The sequence below is a fragment of the Rhinichthys klamathensis genome, unplaced genomic scaffold (assembly GCF_029890125.1).
Source record: "Rhinichthys klamathensis goyatoka isolate OS25496 unplaced genomic scaffold, OSU_Roscu_1.1 h1tg000433l_1, whole genome shotgun sequence".
NCBI classification, from domain to species: domain Eukaryota; kingdom Metazoa; phylum Chordata; class Actinopteri; order Cypriniformes; family Leuciscidae; genus Rhinichthys; species Rhinichthys klamathensis.
The window spans coordinates 46,550-70,823 of NW_026606929.1; the positions used below are offsets into that span (position 1 = coordinate 46,550).

The window sequence follows — 24,274 nt, forward strand, 5'->3', positions numbered from 1 at the left end:
TACTGTATATAGACTCACTGAGCTACTCAATTTTGTTACGGCACATAACGGAGTGCAATATTCAACAGTTTGCCATATTTGTATACAACGACATAATATAGAAATAGACAGACGAAGGCAGATAGATAGATAGATAGATAGATAGATAGATAGATAGATAGATAGATAGATAGATAGATAGATAGATAGATAGATAGATAGATAGATAGATAGATAGATAGATAGATAGATAGCAGGGGCGTTTCCTCCGAGGAGGCAAGGGAGGCAGTGCCACCTCAAAAATATGTTGAGAAGATAATCTATATTACAAAAATAAAACAACGCAAATATTACAAAATGTGACATTAAAAAGTGTACAAGCCTGGTTTTTATAAAGTAACACTGTCCACCAGCGACACCCGCAGGTGAAGTAACAGTGCCTCTGTGCCCATTTACTTTTAACAGACCCCTCAGACAATATTGTTTAAATTGTTACTGCCTTTAGTTATTATTTTGGAATAAATGTAAAAATGCGTAAAAACACTAACTTGATGAAATTTATTCTTGGGTTTATGAAATGTTACATAGTTAGTGTAAAGATACAAAATAGAATTGTATTTGGTCTCTCTTTTTATGTAATGTTTATTTAAACAGGAAAATTAAGTGTAACTGGGACACAAATTTACATTTGATATGTATATAAAAAAGTGAGTATTTTGCGCCTTGTTTTAAAACACCACCGCACACCACTAGTATGGTATAGGTAGGCAGGCAAGGTAACTAAGTGTGTGGAAAGGACCAAAGTGTGTGTGGTGGTGTTGGAGGGGGAGACAAAGTGTAGCTCTGTCAGCTCTGTGTCAGTGTGTGACACTTCTCTGAGACAGATATGGCTTTCCTCAGTCTCTTAACTTCTAGAACCTTACTTAGTCACCTTTTCCTCTCTGCCCTCACAGGTAAGACTTTCTATCTTTCCCTCAGCATTATAGCATTCTCATTTCTCTGTGCTCTACTAACTTACCTTGACACATTAACAAGAAAACTCAAAAGAGCAGACTTTATATTTTCCCTCCCTCCACAAATAATCATATCCACAAAAAGCACATTACATGCCTAATTTCAGCAGCTAACCTCATAAATGTGTGTAAATGTCTTGCTCTCACGTCAGCCTGGATTAAGTAGTTTGCGGTCATAAATCTTTTAAACTAAACAGACTGCATCTTCACCTATTAATAAGCAGTATGCACTCAATTTAACTCATTTCTAAAGTCTGCATCTTTTAACTAGAACCTTTGAAATGTCATTTGGCCATTAAATCAACTGTCTGTTTCACAGAAAATGTATTTTTAATTCCATGTGTTTATGGAACATTAATGAGAAGACATGAAGTATGTGAGAGAGAGACATGTTATACTGTACCGAGGCAAAGAGGGTTACAGCATTAATGTTACGTTTACAACATTTTAGTCATATCAGTTTAACATTTTTTAATTCACTGAGTTACGTGATGCGACTCATGTTAAGTCTGTTTATTGGTACAGTCTTTATTAAAAAAATATAAGGAATTATTTCTGAACTGACAACCGAATAAGTTCTGAACTGATCTAATAAAGTAAAGGTTGGAGGATTTACTCTCCACATAGGACTTTTGATATTTTAATCCTTGTGACTTTTGAGTCTCTAATTTTAGTAAAGGGACTCTGTCACCATAACACTGCTATGCAAGCCACTGTATCTATTTATAGCATCAGTGTATATGTGTGAATTTTCCTTGATTGGTTCAAATGTTCTTGACTGGTAACTGTTCTGCTTTACACATGCCAAATAAACATACATCTTTTTTTTTATGTGATGTTATTGAGTTTTGTCCAAGACAAGTGACAGAGTTTAAGTGCATTTTCATGAGGCCTACTCTTTCACATATACTATACATATGATATGCATTAAATGAATAATTATTGCACTGGCAAATAATAATAATGTTTTATTGACAGGTGGGCATCTTTCTCTTTGTCTACTTGTAAATGCGTCCATTATCACCAATCAAACTCCCCTGACCATCCTCATCACGTCCACAACAGAGGTTTTACCTGCTCTGCCGGCTGTCAAACCTCCAGGCCCACAGGGGGTGTCAATTTTACAACAGCCTCCAAAGGCAAAAGCTGTGGAAGGGGAGAATGTGATGTTACCCTGTTTTTTAAAAAGTGGTGTGGATGAAGTACTGGCTGTGGAGAACGTGAGCTGGTATGTGCTGAGTTTGGAGGAAAGGAGGAATGTTCTACATGGAAATGAGACGGTGGAGGATGTGTTTGCTGGTCGTGTGTTTTTGTCTGGTGATCTGCCTATGGGAGATCTATCTATGACACTAAGGAACATTTCAGTGGAAGATCAAGGATTATATTTGTGTGCCTTCATATCAACAAACTCAACTATTCTTCATGGAGGTGGGACCAAACTCAGCATCCGCAAAGAGCTGGGTGAGAGAGAATTAGGGTTTTTAAGGATATTAGTGTACAAACCAATATTCAGATACATAATTTAATTTTATATATACACTCACCTAAAGGATTATTAGAAACACCTGTTCAATTTCTCATTAATGCAATTATCTAATCAACCAATCACATGGCAGTTGCTTTAATGCATTTAGGGGTGTGGTCCTGGTCAAGACAATCTCCTGAACTCCAAACTGAATGTCAGAATGGGAAAGAAAGGTGATTTAAGCTATTTTGAGCGTGGCATGGTTGTTGGTGCCAGACGGGCCGGTCTGAGTATTTCACAATCTGCTGTTACTGGGATTTTCACGCACAACCATTTCTAGGGTTTACAAAGAATGGTGTGAAAAGGGAAAAACATCCAGTATGCGGCAGTCCTGTGGGCGAAAATGCCTTGTTGATGCTAGAGGTCAGAGGAGAATGGGCCGACTAAGTCAAGCTGATAGAAGAGCAACTTTGACTGAAATAACCACTCGTTACAACCGAGGTATGCAGCAAAGCATTTGTGAAGCCACAACACGCACAACCTTGAGGCGTATGGGCTACAACAGCAGAAGACCCCACCAGGTACCACTCATCTCCACTACAAATAGGAAAAAGAGGCTACAATTTGCAAGAGCTCACCAAAATTGGACAGTTGAAGACTGGAAAAATGTTGCCTGGTCTGATGAGTCTCGATTTCTGTCGAGACATTCAGATGGTAGAGTCAGAATTTGGCGTCAACAGAATGAGAACATGGATCCATCATGCCTTTTTACCACTGTGCAGGCTGGTGGTGGTGGTGCTATGGTGTGGGGGATGTTTTCTTGGCACACTTTAGGCCCCTTAGTGCCAATTGGGCATCGTTTAAATGCCACGGCCTACCTGAGCATTGTTTCTGACCATGTCCATCCCTTTATGGCCACCATGTACTAGTGATGTATGTCTCGAGACCGGTCTTGATCTCGAGACCGGTCTCGAGACCACTTTTACGTGGTCTCGGTCTTGTCTTGGCCTTGACGGTCTTTGGTCTCGGTCTTGTCTTGGTCTCGGACCTCTCGGTCTTGTCTAGGTCTCGCTGTCTCAGACTGACATAGTGGTCGGAGGATTTAGCAATACAATACTACAATATCCACGACGATATCCGCAACGGATTGAAGCGCGCGTCCGAGTGAAGACAGTGCGGTGCGCGCGAGCCACGCGAGAAAACACTGTATCCGCGCCACTGATCGCAGCAACAACGAGCACTTTGATCACTTGATTTAAAAAACACATATCATGTACAGTTTTTGATATATTAATATTTAGTAAAACACATATCAGTGACATGATGGGTTTTACCTTCATTCAGGAGATTTTGGGTAACTGCACAACTGACAGATGACTTTGAGCGCACCGCCAACGGTGTGTGTGTGTGTGTGTGTGTGTGTGTGTAACCATAGCGACAAAAACGACCAACTTTCGGATCCTGCACTTAAGCCTATAATTTCGTTTTTAAAAATATAATTATGTATTTAAAAGTTGCAGAATGGATTCATTTGGAGACTTCGAAATCAGCAGAGATAGGCAGGCAAATGCAAAACAACATTTGACAAGTTATTGCTTAGCTTCAACACTAATGTTTTTTTTTCCCCTCCGGTCTCGACTTGGTCTCGGTCTTAGTCTCGACTTGGTCTTGGTCTCGACTTGGTCTGTCTTTGTCTTGGTCTTGGTCTTGGTCTTGGTCTTGTCTTGGTCTCGATACCATCTGGTCTTGGTAGTGTCTTGGTCTCGGTTTAGGCGGTCTCGACTACAAGTCTACCATGTACCCATCCTCTGATGGCTACTTCCAGCAGGATAATGCACAAAGCTCGAATCATTTCAAATTGGTTTCTTGAACATGACAATGAGTTCACTGTACTAAAATGGCCCCCACAGTCACCAGATCTCAACCCAATAGAGCATCTTTGGGATGTGGTGGAACGGGAGCTTCGTGCCCTGGATGTGCATCCCACAAATCTCCATCAACTGCAAAGATGCTATCCTATCAATATGGGCCAACATTTCTAAAGAATGCTTTCAGCACCTTGTTAAATCAATGCCACGTAGAATTAAGGCAGTTCTGAAGGCGAAAGGGGGTCAAACACAGTATTAGTATGGTGTTCCAAATAATCCTTTAGGTGAGTGTATATTTATCTTTTAATGAATCTATGGCCTGTAAAACTCAAGGAAGACCTTAAAGGGATGGTTCACCCTGAAATAAAAAATTGCTGTTAATTTACTCACCCTCAGGCCATCCAAGATGTAGGTGTCTTTTTTTCATCAGTAGAACAGTAAAGATGATTTTTAGCTGAAACCGTGGTCCTTGGTGAATGCAAGTCAACCGCTACCATTACTTTGAGAATCAGAAAACATATACAGGCAAAACAAAATGTAGTGACGGCACCCAGTAACTTGCATTATAAGAATCCCCAAGGACCACGATTTCAGGTAAAATGGTTCTTTACATTTCTACTGAAGAAAAAAAGACACCTACATCTTGGATAGCCTGAGGGTGAGTAAATTAACAGCAAATTTTCATTTTTGGGTGAATCCTCCCTTTTGTGATTTTCTTAGTGCAATTCAAATCAGGGCTATTAAAGTTAACTAAATTTATATTGAAACCATTAAAAAAACCATTCTGTTACTTGAATAAAATAAACATTAACTGAAAAAAAAACTGAAACTTTTTTTTTTCCAGCTGGATGCCAGCATTTTCGTTTAGTTTAACTTGATGTGAAATAAAAATGTATGGAAACTGTATACATTTAAAAAAAAAAAGTTATACAAAAACTAAAAATTTAATTAAAATTTAATTAAAAATTTAAACTGAGAACAAAAAATATAAAAATACCTATAAAAACGTATCAAATTTTAAACTTAGCATTAAAACTATGGCCTGTGCCAATAATCTGTTATGGCCAATAACCAATAAATATTAAAGTGAAAAATTAGTAAAAAAAATAAAATGGTTTATATGTGAACGCTAGATAACTGAGTAAATGTGAACATATGAAGTATTGTTTTTAAGGAGCCAATTACAGTCATTCATCTGAGACAATGAGAGATTACAGTGAGATTATACCTTTTTTTCATCAAATCCCTGCTCAGGTGTGATTGAAGAGTCGGTGGGCACTATGATTGGCATCGTTGTGGCAGTTGTTGGCGTGGCAGCGGGGCTGGTTGCTGTGATACTGACTCAGTTCAGGGACAAACTAAACTGCCTGCCGAAATGAAGTGGGAGCCACGGCTTTGGTGGTTAAAAGTGCGGAGAGGTTACGGTAAAGGCCAAAGGTAAAAGAGAACAAGCGCACATACTCTCACAGTCAAACTGCCAAGAACTGAGAAGAGACATTTAGCTCACCCCATATTCCGAATGATAAAATATACGAATACATACACAGACAAATCCAGTGTTTTTTTTCAGTTTTTACCATTTCAAAATACCTGGATTTCTGCATGAATGGTTCCTTAGATGAAAAATTGTTTGGTTCTTTTTTTTTTTTCAATCTAGTCTGCTGTGTTGTAGGTTCTCAGTATCGAAAGCAGTCTTTTCATATTATCATAACAACATAGGACAGATGTAAGTTAGTAGACTCTGATCTGATGTAGGTGCTTTGCATACCTCACGTTGGGTAGATGGACCCGTACCAGACTATCATTATGAAGTAATATCAATCAGAAACTGACCTTGTATCAGCACTTAACACTAAACACTTTTTTTTCTCTCAAGAGAAGCCTAATCTTAATACTTGTTCTGTGCTTCAGTATACTGGTTTAATTAAAGAACTTATTTGCAAAGTTCTTCATTTTCAGCTACATGCCTTTTGTAAGTCCCACTAGGACGTTCACTTCAGAAATAGCTGGTTGTGAACTGTTTTTTTTTTTTGTGACTGATTTTGTCCCATGGTTTGTTTACTGTTTAAATCCCCATCTATCCTTCTGACACATATAAACAAAGTTTGTAAAGTTATAATAATAACAAAAAAAAACAAATAATAAAGTTTTATTATTCAGTGTGTCTGGTGAATTTCCTTGTCTCATGTAACTACACAAGCATCCACAGGCTGAAAAATGTCCATGAGGCCAGATCAACACAAGCCTGTCCCTGAGAAACAGGTCACAGGTGTGTAATATATTGTTGATTCATAAAGCTTTTAAAAGTAGAAACACAGACCTGCACTACCGTTCAGAAGTTTGGGGTCAGTACTTCACTTTTTATTTCTTTGAAAGAAATGAATACTTTTATTCAGCAAGGACGCATTAAATTGATCAAAAGTCACAGTAAAGACTCACATTGTTACAGAAGATTTCTGTTCTTTTAAACTTTGAATTCATCAGAGGATCCTGTAAAGAGTGTTTTCAACAATAATACAAAATAGATGTTAATTGAGCAGCAAATCAGCATGACTTCTGGGGGATCATGTGACACTGAAGACTGGAGTAATGATGCCGAAAATGTAGATTTTTTTTCATTTTTAAATATATAAAAATAGAAAATGATCTTACCTACCCCGAATATTTGAACAGTTGTATGTAAACAATCAGTGAGAGGAACTAGATGAAAATCATCTATTTTTGTTATTATGAAACAGAGTCATTTAAACAGTTTCCAATCGTTTAATTCTTTGGAACTGAACACACAACAGCACACACAATAAATGTACCACTACAGAAGCCACGATAATCTATCCACACACACACTCCAACTCACACAAGCTCACTCACATGAATATGATAAACAGTCAAAGGAACACACATAAAGCAGAAATCACATTCATGAGACAAAACAAGATTCAAATAAATAAGGGAAGCTTCAATGATCCCTTTCTGACTTAAATTGTTCCCATTATTGTATAACACATTTCTATTGGTCACAGGAAAAAAAGGAGATGGGAATAAACACTGTGCTCCCCGTGCTCCAAACACATGCAAACAAGGACTCATGGGAAAGGTGGTGTGAAAAAAAGATGAATTTTGTTTTTGTGCTTCAAGTGTTCTCAGCACAGAGAGATCACAGAGGCATTTGCTTAAGATGCTAAAATACAATCTTGCAGTTCAAACACCAAGTAACAGCTGTAGCTATAGAGTGAGAACACACTCCGTTTACGCTTTATAAAGACCATATTCATATTAGCGATGGCTACTGGCTCTGACTTTCATTCGTTGAGATCAGCTGAACAGCTTTAGTGTATATTAAGACGAGAGGTACACATGCACAAGGGAGCACTGGGAAATGCACTGCACAGCACAGGGGAGGAGAGAGGTGGGAGACAAGTGAGGTCAAAGGTTGCTTTTAGTCCTCAAGAGTGCGGAAAGAATTCTGCATGTCTTCCAGCAGTTGAGCGTAGTCAGCTTTGATCTTTGCTTCACCCTCTTTGACTGGATCCTGCAAAACACACACACACGCATTATGTAAAATTGGTCAATGTTAACTGAATGAAATGACTGTAAATAATCGAATAAAAAACAAGTTTATATATGTTTTATTAAAATGTATAATAAATATTATAGTGAATACGTATAAATTATTATAATAAATAATATTAAACACATTTTCAATATTTTAATACTAAAATAATGATGGTTTGTATTTGTAATGTATACTATTATAGTATTTATTCATATTTTTAATATAAGTTTCTTTATATATATATTTTCGCTTTCGCTGTGATAATTACTGCAATGTTATCATATCCGATTATACTTTTGAATTATCGAAGCGAGAACATGCATTATTAACGCATTTACTGTCGCTATTCCAGAATATTAAGAATAGTCTTCCACATATTTTGTAGCTTATAGAAACAAACATATTTAAATGTAAAAATAAGAAAAAGTGTCTGCACGAGTCGCATCCTTTATTTTTGAAAGTATTTTTTTATTGTTATATTTGAACTATAAATCTTTTTTTTTTTTTGCCAGAACTTATTTGTATTTAAATGTCAAAAACATAAAAAACACTCTGGAGTCAACGCAATTTTTCAATAACTGAATATGATTTAGTGGTTTTAGTCTCAATTAACATCAACTCAGAAACACTGAATTAAACTAAGCAAATCGAAATTGGTCATTGACTACATCCTGTGGTCTAGGATCTTTACTTCTACACTAATCCCAACATCAATACTTGAGTAACACTACCTTGAACTTCATGGAACTGATCCGATAAAGAATTTCTCCCATGTGTTCACGGATCTGCGCCCAGGTGATCTTATTATCGCTCTGTGCTGTGGTTTCAACAGCATGCCGGGACAGGTCATAAAAAGCTATCATATTGGACAGGATCCCCACTGTCTTATAGAAGGGACAGAACCTAGGCGAGAAAGAGACAGGGAGATAATGTAGAAAATAATTAGTACAGACTGACAAACATGCTACTAGAACAACAAGAAATCAAAACACAGGGGCTGTGGGGAATATCACAATCGTTATAGGTACAGATGATGACTTTACCTGTCATACGGAGTGTAACCGTTCTGCTGCAGGAAGTCATCTTTAATGAGTTTGGCCACCTCCAGAGTGATTTTATCTGTCTCAGCCAGAGATGCCTATGGGTAAGGAAACAAAATAAACCCAGACATGCATTCAGAATCAATACAAAAATATTGTAGAACATAAAAAATAAAAAAATTCAAATATCACTATACAAAAAAAATGCACAATGCAAACAACACTTAGGATGTGCCAGAACAGAAGCCGAATACCTTATTCGGAAAGGCACGGAGAATGGCTTCAAAACGAATAACAAATTCTACTGGATAATAGGAAAAAAAATATTCGACAGACACAGTCACTCCTAGTGTTTGCAGGATAACAGGGGAGCCAGTGAATATTATACATAAACCTCTAAAATCACTACGCAGTAATGAGTGTGTGAACTGTGAAGTGAATGAATGTAAACTTTATGAATTAAATGAGCAGAGCGCGATTGAGTTTCCATCTCTGTGCGTCTCTCAGAAATCAAGGCTTTGACAAGAGTGATATCAAATAAGATACTACATCATACACCTTTTCCACTACTTCATTTGTTTATTTATATCTTATTATTATTATTTATATCTTTCCCTGACTCACTCTCTTCCGGAGACTGCAAGCATTTATGTATTAAGTATGCATTTATTATATTATGTTTTAGCAATTTTCAACCTCTGAATAGTTTCTTTCAACTTCCATGTTCTCTAATCAGCAATTTTATATAGAGTCTGACTCCTCTTATTTGAGGTTGTAGATGATTGTTCACAAAGAGAGAGAGAGAGAGATTTTTTTACTTTTATTTAACATTTAGTATTATTGTTTTAATTTTAATATTTATAATTAATTATAATCTAATATTAATTAGATTAATTAAGATATTTCAATACATTTTATAATTATAATTTAAAAAAAAATACTTTGAGCTATACAAGGCATATTTGTATATATATATATATATAAAATAACACTATTTGACAAACAATGTCTAAGACACAAACACACCTTTCCAACAAGTTGCACAATCTCAGCCAGATCCTCCTCCTCCTGCAGAATCTCTTTGGCTTTGGTACGCAGCGGCACAAACTCTTGGAAGTGTTTGTCATAGTACTCATCCAGCGCTCGTGTATATTTACTGTAACTGATAAGCCAGTTAACAGAGGGGAAGTGTTTCCTCTGGGCGAGCTTCTTATCTAGACCCCAGAACACCTAAGCGCAACAGTTCAAATGAGAAGAGAAATAATGAAAGATTCTACTACACTGCTTTATTTAAAAGAGTTAAATGAATAAATCCACCCACCTGCACAATACCAAGAGTGGCAGAAGTCACAGGATCGGAGAAGTCACCACCAGGGGGAGACACGCTGAAGAGAAACATTCATTTCAAAAGAATCACAAAATGTGTGGAAAGAACAGAAATACCTGCAGTTATAACCCCCCACACAATAGCTAAAAATACATGTTACATTTTTATAAGCATCAAAGTCTGTAGAAACTTACGCTCCCACAATGCTGACGCTGCCCTCTCTCTCTGGGTTACCCAGGCACTTCACTCGACCTGCTCTCTCATAGAACGATGCCAGACGGGCTCCAAGGTATGCGGGATACCCACTATCTGTGGGAGTAAAACAGGAAGGTTTGATTATCCAGTATAAGAAGGTTTTTGAAAAAAAGTCTCTTATACTCAACAAGGCTGCATTTATTTGATTGAATATACAGTAAAAACAGTAATACTGTGAAATAATATTACACTTCAGAAAAAAAAATATATATATATATATATATATATATATATACACACACACCGATGCTAAAGTTGACTAAAAAGAGGAATAAATCTCTAGGAATGGTGAAGGGTATGTGATGGTGTGGGACTATTTTAATTGCAAAGCCCAAGGGAACTTTATCAGGATGCATAGTATGCTGGATCCATGAAATAACTGGCCTTTAAAAATAAAAATCTGCCTGCCTCTATGGGAATTTAACATAGTGTCCTGACTTATGCACCCTGTATTTTAAGGAAGAACATTTATTTATTTATGATACATTATTCATTCACAAAGAAAATTGGTGTCCTTAAAGGTTGGAGTTTTCCTCATTTTTTTAAATTAAGGCATTAAGATCAATTTCCAAAAGATGATATTTTATTCCTCTTTTTCGTCAACTTTAGCATGGGTGTGTTCACTTATGCTAAGCACTGTATACATTCAAATGTAATGGCAACGCTGAATTTCATGTATGTACTGTCCCTTTTCATCCATTTAATGCACCCTTGGTGAACACACAATTATTATTTTTACTTATATAATTCACTAAAACACACAGAAATTTGCAGTGGACACAAAACAGAGATTGTTGAGCTGTACATACCAGCAGGCATCTCAGCCAAACGTCCGGAGATCTCCCTAAGAGCCTCAGCCCAGCGAGAGGTGGAGTCAGCCATCATACTGACATTATAGCCCATGTCTCTGAAGTACTCAGACAATGTGATACCTGGTGACACACAAGCATACTATCTATCAAGATACATGCCTCCACACACAAACTATACTTTCTCTTCTCTTACATCTCATTTTACGATCAATAATTGTGCTTTATCAAAACCTGTTTCAAGGCACTCCACAGTACAGCACACTTTACTTTCTAAAGAAGGCTCTTGTGTTTACCAGTGTAGATGGAGGCTTCTCTGGCAGCCACAGGCATGTTTGAGGTGTTGGCCACCAGTGCTGTTCTCTTCATAATGCTCTCCACCTTACCATCCACCTCCATGGTGAGCTATTGAACAAAATCACAAAATCATCTAAACCACACAACAGGGTCACATTAACCATTCTAGGTATGAATGTCATATCGCATTCATAAACGTAGTATTAAGCAAAGTGACCAAGTATGCTGTCATTAAACTCAGCCATACCAACCTCTGGAAAGTCTCTTAATACTTCAGACATCTCGTTTCCACGCTCGCCACAACCAACGTAGACGATGACATCACTGTTGGAGTACTTGGAGAGAGACTGAGAGATGACAGTCTTACCACAGCCAAAGGCTCCTGGAATGGCTGTGGTTCCTCCTTGGACACAACTGCAAAACGGCAGAAATTAGGACTGCGCCGTAATGGTTAAATTGATAATCACGACTGTGTCATTTAAGAAATTACTTTGTACATTTCGTCAGAATTATTCCACTTTCACGTACTGTACACTACCATTCAAAAGTTGTGGGTCCGTAAGAAGTTAATTTTTGAATTTTTTTATTCAGCAAAGATGCATTAAATTGATATTGATCCAAATGCTTTTCTTTTGGACTTTCTATTCTAAATAGATACATCCTGAAAAAAATGTATCATGGTTTCCACAAGAATATTAAGCTGCACAACTGTTTTCTACATTGAAAAAAATATAATAAAATTATCGTTTTTACTGTATTTTTGATCAAATAAATGAGGTGTGCATAAGAGACTTACATAAAAAAAATGACCCAAAACAACAAATCAAGAGTGTGTCAACTCATACGCAGTTTAATTTACCTCATGTAGTTTCCTGATTTATTATATGTATCATGTATTTATACAGGTCATCGCTGAGAAGATTTGCTCACAGATTTAGTAGCAGCAAATAGCACAAGCGGCAACAGACTGGCTTTATTACACATCCATCTGAGCAGAATGGCAGTGGTGATCGCCAAACTCCAACATATATGTTTATCTGGTTTCAGATCACCAGGTTGAGAAGATTAAGTAAAACACTGGGCAGAAAATGTATCAATTAAAATGTAACGCTCTGATTGGGGGACTTAAACTCTGCAAGCATGAAGGCTTGTGGAGGCTTGTTACCAATGAAAGATAAAGGAAATGGCAATTGGAAAAAAACGATAAATAACTTTTTTAGGATAAATAACCAGAGGGCCACTATCGCAGACGATTCTGCTTTATTAATTGAGAAAAGCAGAAATTGTGATCATGATTAAAATATGATTAACTGTCCAGCCTTAGCAGAAATATTAAAGTAAGTGTCAGGTACAATATAAACGTTACAGTCTCAGTTGTGGAAAGATAATGAGTGTGATTTTGAGACTCACGGAAAGAGGGCATCCAGTACTCTCTGTCCAGTCAGCAGGGGGTGGTTGGCAGGGAGCTTCTCAGTAACAGGCCTCACCTGTCGCACAGGCCACACCTGCACCATGGTGAACTTCTCCTTCACTCCTTCAAACTCCAGTTCCAGCACCACATCCTGACACACACACATTTAGTGAGATTAGGTTTCATCCTCATCTTACCTAAACATCTTCGGGAGTTTTTCTAACTGTTGCCTTTGTGAACTGTTGACGTGATGACTCTCACGTGCACGTCTATAAATGTGTGGAAGTATTTAAGGACATGCGAGGATGATTGTGAATGTGACTCACAGAAACATCATAATTTCCTGGCGGAGCGAGGTAGGTGACTGTTCCCCTGCTGCGGGGGGGCAGCATGATCTTGTGCTTGATGAGAGAGTTCTCATACACCAATCCATAGATATCACCCCCTGTAATGTGACTTCCAACCTGAAAAACCAGTCAGAGAATCCAATTAACATAAACATGCAGTACATCATTTCAATGTAATATACAAATAATATATATTTGTTGTTACAATTGTTGCCGTTTGGTCAATTTTCCCGCTTTGAAGCCAAAATATGCCATTTAGCTTGTATGTGACAAAGGAGTTGTTGCATGCGGGTGGTTAAAATTTGACAAAATATGAATGTATCAACACAACCAGTTAGTTTAAACATTTAATGAAATATGTATTATATGGCCAAAAATGATGCGTGCTGTGCTTCCAAACACAGATATAAGGTACAGTTTAGCCTTGCAGTGTCCGGTGCTGATGGTTTAAATTATTTTGTTTCTAAAAGCTACAGAAGACTTATAATATTGGGATAGATCACCAAAAATGAAAATGCTATCATCATTTTCTCAACCAAAGTCTTATTGGTTTAAAACGACATGAAGGTAAGTAAATGATGACAGAATTTTCATTTTCGGTTGAACTATCCTTTTAATATTCTGGAATAGCGACAGTAAAGGTGTTAATAATGTATCTCCTTGCTACATTTCATAATTAAAAAGAATAGAAATGGTTCTGAAAACATTGCAGTAATTATTACAGTGAAAACAAAAAAGTTTACAATTTTGTTATAAATAATGGGGTTGGATTTTTCCCATGAAACACAAACAGTGGCATCAAAAAGTGAATTCCACTGTTTTCCATAAATGAAAATGCAGGGTGATCACTGGCAGTCGAGTTCATTTGCAAATAATATAAAAATGAACCCAGCCCCCATCCATATTATAAAAATATACCACTAAACTATCACGACTCACAGTCTTAGGAAAAAGTGCAGAACTGTCACTCGAGCCCCCTCGAAAAACAACTTGCCTGACGGCCCTTTATACAGAGAAAGACACACATAGTTCCTTACCCTCAGGTTTTGAAAAGGAGAAAATTCCCACTTTAGGTCCCTGTTTAAAGCTCCAATGTTAACCCCTCTAGGGATGTAGATGCTGTTCGTGAGGTCATTGATGTCTTTCAGGGGACGCTGAATACCGTCAAAGATGGAGCCCATGATACCAGGCCCCAGCTCAACAGAGAGGGGTTTTCCAGTACGGAGCACGGGGTCTCCGACAGAAACTCCAGCTGTAGATAGCTCAGGAAAACATATAGACAAATACAAACACATGCAAAAACATACAGTGACAGCACCATGATTAATACCATGGTAATCTGCCACATACCACAGTAATGAATGAATACCATATTTACATAATACTGCAAGGTACTTTAAATGATTGAATCTTGGTAATAATTCTGTCCATATTATAGTATCTTTTGGTACTTTATTTTGATAACAAAACATACTCTCCATGATTCAGAGTATCTGTGTTGGTGCAAATTAACCACAAAAAAAAAAGCCATGCCAGTTTCTTTCAGTAATTTTCAAGAAGAAAACCATACTTGAGTTACTAAAACTTTAAATAAGATATAAATACCCATTTTTTCTAACAATTCTAAAACTAAATTTGGATTAACTTGATTAAAAACTTTTTCAAGGGTTACAGAGTAAGTAAATCACCGATGAATGGTAAAGGATACAGGTCTCCTCGTACACCTGGATGGTTGCCATATCTCCCTCCAATCGGATAATCTCTCCCACCAGCTCACAGTGGCCAACACGCACTAGTTCATACATAGCCGCACCTGCCATCCTAGTGGCCGTCACCACTGCAGTGAACAGACACACAGACTGTAACCTGTCCATCACATGACTAACATCTTCAATTCTTATATTTGTGACACAAAGTCAAAATACACTACTTGAGAGATAAACTTTGTGCTGTGTGTTGAATTTTGTGACAAAGTAACTTCATTCATTTGGACTTAATATATATGAACATTGAGAACATGTTTTTATTTTTTTACCTGGGCCTGAAACCCCATGCACAAATCCAAACTGATCCTCACGTTCCTCATCTCGGATTTTAGGCAGTTTGGTAAAATCCATCTTGTGTGTTAGAAAACCTGAAAGTGGAAATGTGAGACAATGAGAATCATTCAAAACGCATCAATATCTTTCAGACAAACGCCAAATCTAAAATCAACGTTGCCAAGACGTGTTTTGATTTTCATTTTTCACAATTCCAATAGAACCACAAGGTCTACTGAGTTGCTCCAGTTCAAAGCAATACTTGAAGTCAAATGTGAGTTTCAATCTTATTGGTATGATAAATATGACAATAACCATTGACAAATTTAAAGACTTTCTAGATGTCAACATAGCAAAATAGTAATACTAACAGAACCACTATTGCCGACCGGTATTCATTTAGATCAACACTATACTATACACTCCTGTTGTAACAGATGAGTATCAAAGGAAAATGTTATGGATTTGATTGCTGTACAAAACGCACTATTGAATTACGAGATCTAGAAGACTGTCGTAAGGAACCATTGGATGTCAGGTGACAGATGGTTGCTAGCAAAGCCTCTGATCAGCAAATGAGCAGATTTCACCAGAGTAGAAAATGAGATAGGACCAAACAGACTGGTCTGACAGAAATAAAAAATAATTGTATATATAAAGAAAAGATGCGTCTTACTGTATTAGCATGAAATGAACAACAATCCGTGGAATATCCTACCAGTGTAGCGAGGAGAAAAATTGTCACGACCTAAGTCAGCTGACTACCAGGATTAAGGAAGTCCGTATACACCATACACAGGGCAAAAGAAACTGCGCCATTATGGCTCCCCTAGTGGAGATTTTACGTGGAAAGGTATAGCGCAAATGATCCAACATGGCGCCTATACCACCACAGCTTCTCAATTTCCTGTGTTGTTCATCGTAAGGACACAAGGACGCAACTGCCACCAGCCACGCATAATATGTTGACATTTTCAAAATTTGGGCACCGGGTATTCCACCAATGTATAGAATTAAACGTTACGTTGGATATTTTGGCAGGTTTTGGGTTATCTTTGACGAACTTTCATGCATATTCATTACGTTCTTCTCATCAATATGCATCAGGCAAAGAGTCTGGCGCTCTTTGCGCGGTTGCGTCACAGGGTGATTCCTGTTGAGACCGCGCGTAACCCAGACGTTCAAGACTTTGTTTGCAGTTGAAAAAGCTAGTTTCTGATCTTTTTTCGGAAATTAACCGCAGACTTTGTATTTTTCATGTTTGCGGATACAATCAAGGTGTCATCGGTTTCGTAATTATAAAGCCAACGGCTTCAATTCGCTGGTTATCAACGAGGACTGATCGACGACATATCATCATCATTATCATCGATAATTGAGGTCTGGGCGAAATAATACACAGTTCAGCTTTGTTTTATCTGAACCGTGATCTGATCTTCGGAAAAAAACTGGTCATTTGCCAAGTATTGCAGTTTTGATCGCAAGACTGCTGTGAGCATATGGCAAATCCTTCGGTTGTGCGCCAACAGTTATCTTATTAGTTGTCTGTTAAGCCCAAAAGCAACTGGACAGATTTAACTTATATATATATTATTTGGAAGACATTTCGCTATTCAAAGTGACTCCATAAGGTAATTAGCTGGAAATCAAAGAGCCAACCTTAAGAAGAACACAACTTTGTGGTACCACCCCACCATGTTGGGAATTATGGATCATCACCAAGGTAAATACGTGCTTTTCTTATTGTCATATGAATATTACTTTTCTCGTTTTATTGTAGTCTATTACTCCAGTACTCGATGTTTTAAACGAGCCTCGTGTAACACACCCATTTAACAAAGAGCTCCTGGATGGATTAACTACTCATGCTAACAGTGATATATCCTCTTAGGTTAAGTAACTTACGTTACACGTAACGGCACCTCTATACTATCTCCAGATACGTAACATGTAATTTTCTAAGCATATTTGAAAAGTTCTGACACCAATTGGCTTCCTTGTTTCGCTGACTAGACAATGTTTCTTCTGCTCGTCTTTAGCTTTTAGCATAAGCAGCTCTTGTTCGGATGTGAAGATGCTTACTCGAGCAAATGAGTTAACGTTACAAACATTTGCAATAATCTTTAACGTTTTGAAATCGATATATTTTGCTTACACCTGTAGCATTCCAATAATCACGTACGAAAATGACTCTTAAGTTACTTTAGTTTAACAGTGGCTAGATAGCATAAGCTAAAGCTAACTTGACAGTTCGTTTAACGCTGTAACGTTAATTTCAGCGTTTAACGTTAACATTGTTTTGCCAGTAATGCAGATGTCTTCTGTTTCTTTTACAGACACCGTGCGGAAATGTAAAACTGAGGCTTTGGTAAGTGCTGTCGCAGTTATGTTCTGTAATGGTTTTAAATGGTGACACAGGCTCGTTACTTATTTATAGCTTAGGCCACATGTGGCCGAACATGGGGGGATGGGCTGTGGATAAGATCAGTATCTGTTTTTAATCACTGAACCTAATTGGAATACATATATTGGTTTTTAAAAAATATTTGAGATTGGTGTCAGACTGGTGTCATAACATTATATATATGTCTAAATGTACTATTAATCATTATTATTGGTCACTATTAATGTAATTTGTCTTTGTTCCAGCCTCCAGAGCGTAGGAAAAGGACCGTTGAGGATTTCAATAAGTTTTGCAGCTTTGTCCTGGCCTATGCTGGGTACATTCCACCTCAAACAGAAGTGAGTTGAATGTCATAAAACAAGTAATTTTGTACAGAAATCAAGGGGTAACTCTGACCGTCTTCGTGGTAATCACCTGCTGCTGACACAATTGTTTCTTAAAATACGTAAAGGAAAATTCTGTCATTAATTACTCACCCTCATGTTGGTTCAAACCCGTAAGACTTTCATTCATCTTGGGAACACAAATTAAGATATTTTTGATAAAATCTTAGAGCTTTCTGTCCCTTCGTTGAGAGCTACGCAACTACCACTTTGACGCTTCAAAAAGTTCATAAAGAGATCGTAAAACTAATCCATATGAATTAAACGGTTTAATCCAAATTTTCTGAAGATACTCGATCGCTTTATATGATGAACAGATTTAATTTAGGCTTTTATTCACATATAAACATTGATCCGAGAACATGAAAAAAGCTCAACCGAACCTGCTTGAAGCGCAAGAACAAACCTCATTGGTTCCTGCACATCACGTGAACATGCTTGAGCTTCCATTTACCACAACTGATCTGTGAGTTGATAAATGTTATATGTGAAAAAACGGCTAAATTTAACCTACCGTATAACAGTTAAATCACGGAAAGCTGAACATTTCCATCAGTGGCGCGGAAGCATTGTCAATGTCATTTACGGCAATTTTCATCAATGATGAGGAAAGAGTTAAAACAGGAAAATATAGTAATGTCAGCATTTTTTCACTTAGGGTCATTTAAAAAATATTAAGTTATGACTGTTTATAAGCTTACATTCCACCATGCAATGCAAAATCCTATGCAGATTATGAGGGTACTACATTTTTGTTAAATTCTGCTGATTTTCCGTTTCCAGGAGAGTTCGTGGTCTCCGTCTTCATCTCCATGTACACACGAGCTTTCTGAGCTCTCCGGTGAAGGGTCCGTAAAGGATAGCTGGACCGACGCTCACTCCGACCTCAACGGCATTCACAACTTGGTCTACAAAGCTGAGACTGACAGCAGCAGCACAGAGTTCAGCCATCTTCAGTCGGACAGCTCCTTAGACCAGATGAGACTGAAAGACTCTCTGAACCAGATCCATCTTCATAGTAAAGCTGAGAGGAAGAAGGTGAAAAAACTCGGACGCTTATCTTTAGGAGGGCCGAGAAAAAGCATCTCGGAGGCAAGAGCACACAAACAATCAAAAGCAGCACTGAAGAAAATGAAGAGATCGGTAAAGACTGAGAGTCACTTTACACCCACAAGCCCTCTAAATGAGGGGCTTCAAAAGGAGGAGGGACTAACGGAACAGGCCATTCACTTGCATGAGGCGGGGCTTAAACTGGAGTCCAATCAAGAAACAGACCTGAGCTCTTGCGAAACAGACACACTGGTGACCGATGAGGATATTATGGTGGAGTCTGGTAAGTGTCAGACTTGGTATGTTAATATTGCATTTAATGCAGTGCAATTAAAAGGTTGGCATTGGATATGCATACAAGTGCAGTTGTATATACATACACTCACACACACATCTATATATATATATTCAGCTATAACAACACATTCATGTTATAGATGTGTTGCCTTTTAAACTCATTTGCGTGCTTATCGAGTATATTCATCCTTGAAGAAAACATGTTTGCTTTTGTATTTTTTTATTGCCGCATCTGATCATGTATCAATCTTTCAACCATTTATATTGTTCTATCCACTGTAGGTGATGATTCATGGGATCTGATTACTTGTTATTGCGGGAAGCCTTTTGCCGGACGTCCAATGATTGAATGTGACGAGTGCTCCATATGGGTTCATCTCTCCTGCGCTAAGATTAAGAAGTCCAACGTACCTGACATTTTCTACTGCTACAGATGCAGGGACTCTCGGGGTTCCACGGTCAAAAGAGACCTATGAGAAGGAGTGTATGGGTGCAGATGTGTGTATTTAAATGGACGAGATGTTCTCATTCCGGTCCTTTTTACTTTTCTGATTACTATTAATTAGTTTCTGTTAAATTAAAAGATTTGATTTATATAACTCCATTTGTTATCCTTTCTTCTGTGTTGACAGATTGGTCTTGGTTTATATTAAGTGGCTTTCAGGTTTAAGAAGGCTTCCTAAATCTCATGCACTTATTTGCACTACTGTATTTTGATTGTACACAAATAAACTAAAATTAATATGGCTGGAAAATGTGCACTATGACCATATATTATGTGGATAAATGAATGAACATCTCTTTTGGCCCTCTGGTATTTCAAAGTAAACTAGTTAGTTTAAAACCAAAATATATATATATACATTTTTTTCAGTGATGATTGTTTACATCACAAGAGCATGTCCGGGTAATATCTCGCTACAAGTCAAGAAAGAAATTTAATTTTGCGTAAAGGACCATTAAGATATATATATATTTTTTGCATTGTTTTCATGACATTTAACTGCAATGCTACTTCCAGGGAAGTGGTGTACTAAATGAATCCAGTGTTTTTCAGTCTTGCCACTGGGGGTCCCTCTGCACATTTGTTGCAAAATAAAACAAACACCTTATTTGGGTCAAGGAGCACTCTAGGAAAGATCTGATGGGTGCAATTAGGAGCGTAAAATAAGGGATACCTCCAACACAGATCTGTATGACTCAAACACTGTTCAAATCAATGTAATTATATTTTTTAAGTGATGTTCTAGGAAAAGGTTTTCAGTCTTGTGACGAATATCCTCACTTGAGCTGTTGCAGGAAGTTCTCAGATTAACCTTTGACCGTTGTAAACCAAATTTCTTGGTTTTTGTTAGTTGGGTATTAAGTTGCAGTTCAAGAATTTAGGCACCATTTCCAACTTTCATCAAAAAATCATGGTAGAATTGTTCCGTTTTTTTATTTTAAGAATGAAACCATTTGTTGTTTTGTTTGTGTCCTGCTCATCCCAGTGTATATAGTATATGTATGTACAGGTGTATATGTTTGAAATATGAGGAAATGCTATATTTTTCTGACCATATACAGCAGTAAATTCTGAAAATAAATGTTCTTTTACAGTCAAGTTGATGTTGATTTGCACTCTTTTGTTTGTTGTTGTCACTGCTCTCTTTCTCTCAGTGAGCAATGTCCAAAGGGAGTGTAGTCAAATGGGTGTGACAAGACATATTCACAGATACACACTCCCCAGTCACATGCTCCAGTGCAGGTGTGTGATTTTACACCGCTCATCTGCTGTAACTGTCAGCTACTGAACGTGAGGTAAGAACATACAATATGAGATTTGGATTTGGTTTTACTATGTAATTTTACTTGTGTAAGTTTAATTTTCCTCAAGTTCAAAGATTGCAGGGGGTTTTTTTAGAGAGGAAAATCCTTAAAAAAATTAACGTTATTGGCAGCAGGATTTTACTTTGAAGCAACATGTTATGTGTTTTGAAGTAATTAAATAGAAATGGCCTTGAATGCTTTCCTAGAGGATCATCGTGCTTGCTGTATCTTAAAAACCTATCAAAAGCTATTTGGCAAGGAGCGTGTTGATTTTGCCTTAAACATTTGAATATTGTTCCGCTATAAGATTAGAAGCAAATAAACCAAATTTTCTGTTATTTTACGCCGGTTTAGTACAATGGTTTGTTTTGTTTGTGAGGTGTATGGAATCATACATTTTTTACCTTTTATTAGAACCCTTCTTGCCATTTACTGAGTTTAACATGGCCCAGCCTTATTCTAGCCCAGCCGCTGTGCCACCTGGTTTGGAGTACCTTTCACAGGTGAGCATGACATTTGGAAATAAGACAGTAAGACCATAACGTGTTGTAGTATTCAATAGTTTCAGCGAGTAATATAATATGTGAAGATATACACAATAATAGGTATTTTGTGACTGGGAAATGTACAATGGAATGTGTGTGTGTGTGTGTATATACACTGAACAAAATTATAAACGCAACACTTTTGTTTTTGCCCCCATTTTTCATGAGCTGAACTCAAAGATCTAACACAGATTTGTGAACAATATTTGAGAGAAAAAGGCCTTTTGTGTACATAGAAAAAGTCTTAACCCTTGTGTTCTGTTCGATTTCTGTGTACTCCCCTTATGGACCGGGTCAAATTGACCCTAATTGGATTCAATACAATTCCTCAAAAATCACACTATGAAAAACAACAAATATTTAGATACAAACTGTAAACTTTTAATATTAACATTTGTCAAACATTACAAAAACATTATATCTGAAAATACGATTTATGAAAATGTTTTTAAAACATTTTTTAAAACAGTTTTGTTTTGACAAAATTGAAAAATAAACAGTATACTGATTTTTTTGCATATATATATATATATATATATATATATATATATATATATATATATATATATTTTTTTTTACATTTTATGCTTTGAACATCGTAACTGAACAAAAAAAAATAGCTGTATAATGAAAATGTTTCATTTTCCTAAGTTAACTTTCCCTAGTTTCCAAAGACCTATTTTCCTAGTTTCATTATTCACTCACTGGGAAGTGAGAAACCAAACATAACAAAAACATACATCAAATAAATGTTTTTTATTTATTTTTTGGCTCTGTGAAGCTGCCTTTGAAAGTCCTACATAAAAGTTTTGGTTAAAAGCTAGGTATTTTAGATATTTTGAATATTGAAATGAAAGCTTATTTTACTCTGTGTCTGACAAAGATTTTCATCTGTAATTTGCAAATAATTCTAAACACTGTGATTTTAGCTTTTTCAAGTGTGTTTGGTTAGGGTTAGATCACTTTTAGATGCACTTGCACGTTAGAACTGGAGTTGAAGTGCCCTGAGAGACAGAAAATAAATGTTTTTATTTTGTGTCTGTACAGTTGCTTTTGAATGGCTGTCTATGAGGGTCAAATTGACCCGCGAACATCACGAACGTAACAGTAATTGTGTTTGTATATGTCAAAACACATCAGCATGTTGAAACTTTGCATGCATGTTCATCATGATAAATGAGAAAAAGTCACAAAATATCAAGAAAAAAACAAAGGTAAACCAGTATTTCCAACAACTTGAAAATCGAAACGGGTCAAATTGACCCGCAACATAACACAAGTCTTGGCAAAAACAAAAGTGTTGCGTTTAGAATTTTGTTCAGTGTGTATATATATATAAAAACACACACACAACATATGCTCCGTGTCCTGCTCTTACAGATTGACCAGATATTAGTCCATCAAAAGATTGAGCTCCTTGAAGGTAAAGTAACTAATTTATTATTTTATGACATTATAATATATATACTATTCTACACTACCATTCAAAAGTTTAAGATTTGTATGTTTTTGAAATAAGTCTCACCACAGCTGCATTTATTGGATCAAAAATACAGTAAAAACAGTAATATTGTGAAATATTATTGCAATTTAAAATTACTTTTCTATTTGAATATATCTTAAAATATAATTATCTGCACCCATCACTCCAGTCTTCAGTGTCACATAATCAATGTTGAAAATGTTTGTGCTTAATATTATTTGTTTAAACAGCTGTAAAAAATTTTTTTTTGAGGATTCATTGTTAAACAGATCCCAAACCTTTGAACAGTAGTGTACACTATATATATATATATACTGTATATATATATATATATAATACATTTTTACCTTAACGCAGATGTGGGGCATAAGACTTCTTTCAATAACATAACAAATCTTACCGACCCCAAACTTTTGAATGTATTATAATACTATATTTATTTTTGGACACTGTTGTCACTAAATAAATGTCAAAATGCACATAAATTCAAAACGCTAATGAACAAATTCTCTTCTTTTCCAGCCATTATTGGCTTTGAGACTAATAATCAGTATGAGATTAAGAACAGCCTGGGTCAAAAGATCTTCCACGCTAAAGAAAACACTGACTGCTGCACACGGAATATCTGTGGTCCTCTGAGGAGCTTTGATCTGCAGATAACAGATAATTTTGATCAGGAAGTGATTCACTTAATAAGGCCTTACCGCTGCACGTCCTGCTGTTTCCCCTGCTGTCTTCAAGAGGTAAGAACTGAAGTTCTGTGTAGAGTTTTTCTGACATTTGGAGATCAAAAAAAAAAAACATCACAACAAAACAGATTTGTTCAACAAAATGTTGTCTTTGCAAAATGTACTATATTTATATAACCCCTTTTCCAATTATTTTTCCTGTGTGGAT

The 24,274-nt window shown here is 36.7% G+C and overlaps 4 protein-coding genes across 5 annotated transcripts in view; 3 read left to right on the top strand and 1 right to left on the bottom strand.

The window, feature by feature from the left end:
* The first annotated feature begins 789 nt into the window (after positions 1–789).
* On the top strand, positions 790–5,807 carry si:ch211-137i24.12 (Immunoglobulin superfamily member). The gene is made up of 3 exons (XM_056235913.1): positions 790–932; positions 1,971–2,453; positions 5,580–5,807. Exons 1-3 carry the CDS (start codon positions 866–868, stop codon positions 5,702–5,704), a joined length of 675 nt encoding a protein of 224 aa, XP_056091888.1. The 5' UTR covers positions 790–865; the 3' UTR covers positions 5,705–5,807.
* A 1,261-nt stretch (positions 5,808–7,068) lies between these two features.
* atp6v1aa (ATPase H+ transporting V1 subunit Aa) lies at positions 7,069–16,199 on the bottom strand. Its single transcript, XM_056235914.1, has 15 exons — positions 16,083–16,199; positions 15,403–15,501; positions 15,076–15,204; positions 14,405–14,619; positions 13,347–13,484; positions 13,020–13,171; positions 11,861–12,023; positions 11,609–11,717; positions 11,313–11,435; positions 10,443–10,557; positions 10,243–10,306; positions 9,948–10,151; positions 8,925–9,019; positions 8,613–8,784; positions 7,069–7,857 (listed from the first exon to the last, which is right to left on the bottom strand). Exons 2-15 carry the CDS (start codon positions 15,482–15,484, stop codon positions 7,765–7,767), a joined length of 1,854 nt encoding a protein of 617 aa, XP_056091889.1. The 5' UTR covers positions 15,485–15,501; positions 16,083–16,199; the 3' UTR covers positions 7,069–7,764.
* Positions 16,200–16,415: 216 nt separating this feature from the next.
* Positions 16,416–21,143, top strand: phf23a (PHD finger protein 23a). The gene is made up of 5 exons (XM_056235918.1): positions 16,416–17,129; positions 17,743–17,774; positions 18,056–18,148; positions 18,977–19,526; positions 19,823–21,143. The coding sequence occupies exons 1-5, from the start codon at positions 17,102–17,104 to the stop codon at positions 20,014–20,016; spliced, it is 897 nt and encodes a 298-aa protein (XP_056091893.1). The 5' UTR covers positions 16,416–17,101; the 3' UTR covers positions 20,017–21,143.
* A 388-nt stretch (positions 21,144–21,531) lies between these two features.
* plscr3a (phospholipid scramblase 3a) overlaps positions 21,532–24,274 on the top strand; it is a 47,070-nt gene continuing 44,327 nt past the window's right edge. Inside the window, exons 1-3 of one of the 2 annotated variants that reach the window (XM_056235922.1) lie at positions 21,532–21,852; positions 23,275–23,317; positions 23,900–24,120. In XM_056235922.1, the coding sequence (XP_056091897.1) occupies positions 21,733–21,852; positions 23,275–23,317; positions 23,900–24,120 (384 nt within the window). In that variant the 5' untranslated portion in view covers positions 21,532–21,732. The remainder of the gene's footprint in view (positions 21,853–23,274; positions 23,318–23,899; positions 24,121–24,274) is intronic. The other variant, XM_056235921.1, reaches the window with a different exon arrangement.

Coding starts and splice junctions, on each gene's coding strand:
- phf23a (XM_056235918.1), top strand. CDS start 17,102: ATGTTGGGAATTATGGATCATCACCAAG. Junction 17,130..17,742: donor AATTATGGATCATCACCAAG/GTAAATACGTGC, acceptor TTTCTTTTACAG/ACACCGTGCGGAAATGTAAA. Junction 18,149..18,976: donor ACATTCCACCTCAAACAGAA/GTGAGTTGAATG, acceptor TTCCGTTTCCAG/GAGAGTTCGTGGTCTCCGTC.
- atp6v1aa (XM_056235914.1), bottom strand. CDS start 15,484: ATGGATTTTACCAAACTGCCTAAAATCCGAGATGAGGAACGTGAGGAT. Junction 14,620..15,075: donor CCAGGTGTACGAGGAGACCT/GTATCCTTTACC, acceptor AGCTATCTACAG/CTGGAGTTTCTGTCGGAGAC. Junction 10,152..10,242: donor CCACTCTTGGTATTGTGCAG/GTGGGTGGATTT, acceptor TGTTGCGCTTAG/GTGTTCTGGGGTCTAGATAA.
- si:ch211-137i24.12 (XM_056235913.1), top strand. CDS start 866: ATGGCTTTCCTCAGTCTCTTAACTTCTAGAACCTTACTTAGTCACCTT. Junction 933..1,970: donor TTTCCTCTCTGCCCTCACAG/GTAAGACTTTCT, acceptor TTTTATTGACAG/GTGGGCATCTTTCTCTTTGT. Junction 2,454..5,579: donor CAGCATCCGCAAAGAGCTGG/GTGAGAGAGAAT, acceptor ATCCCTGCTCAG/GTGTGATTGAAGAGTCGGTG.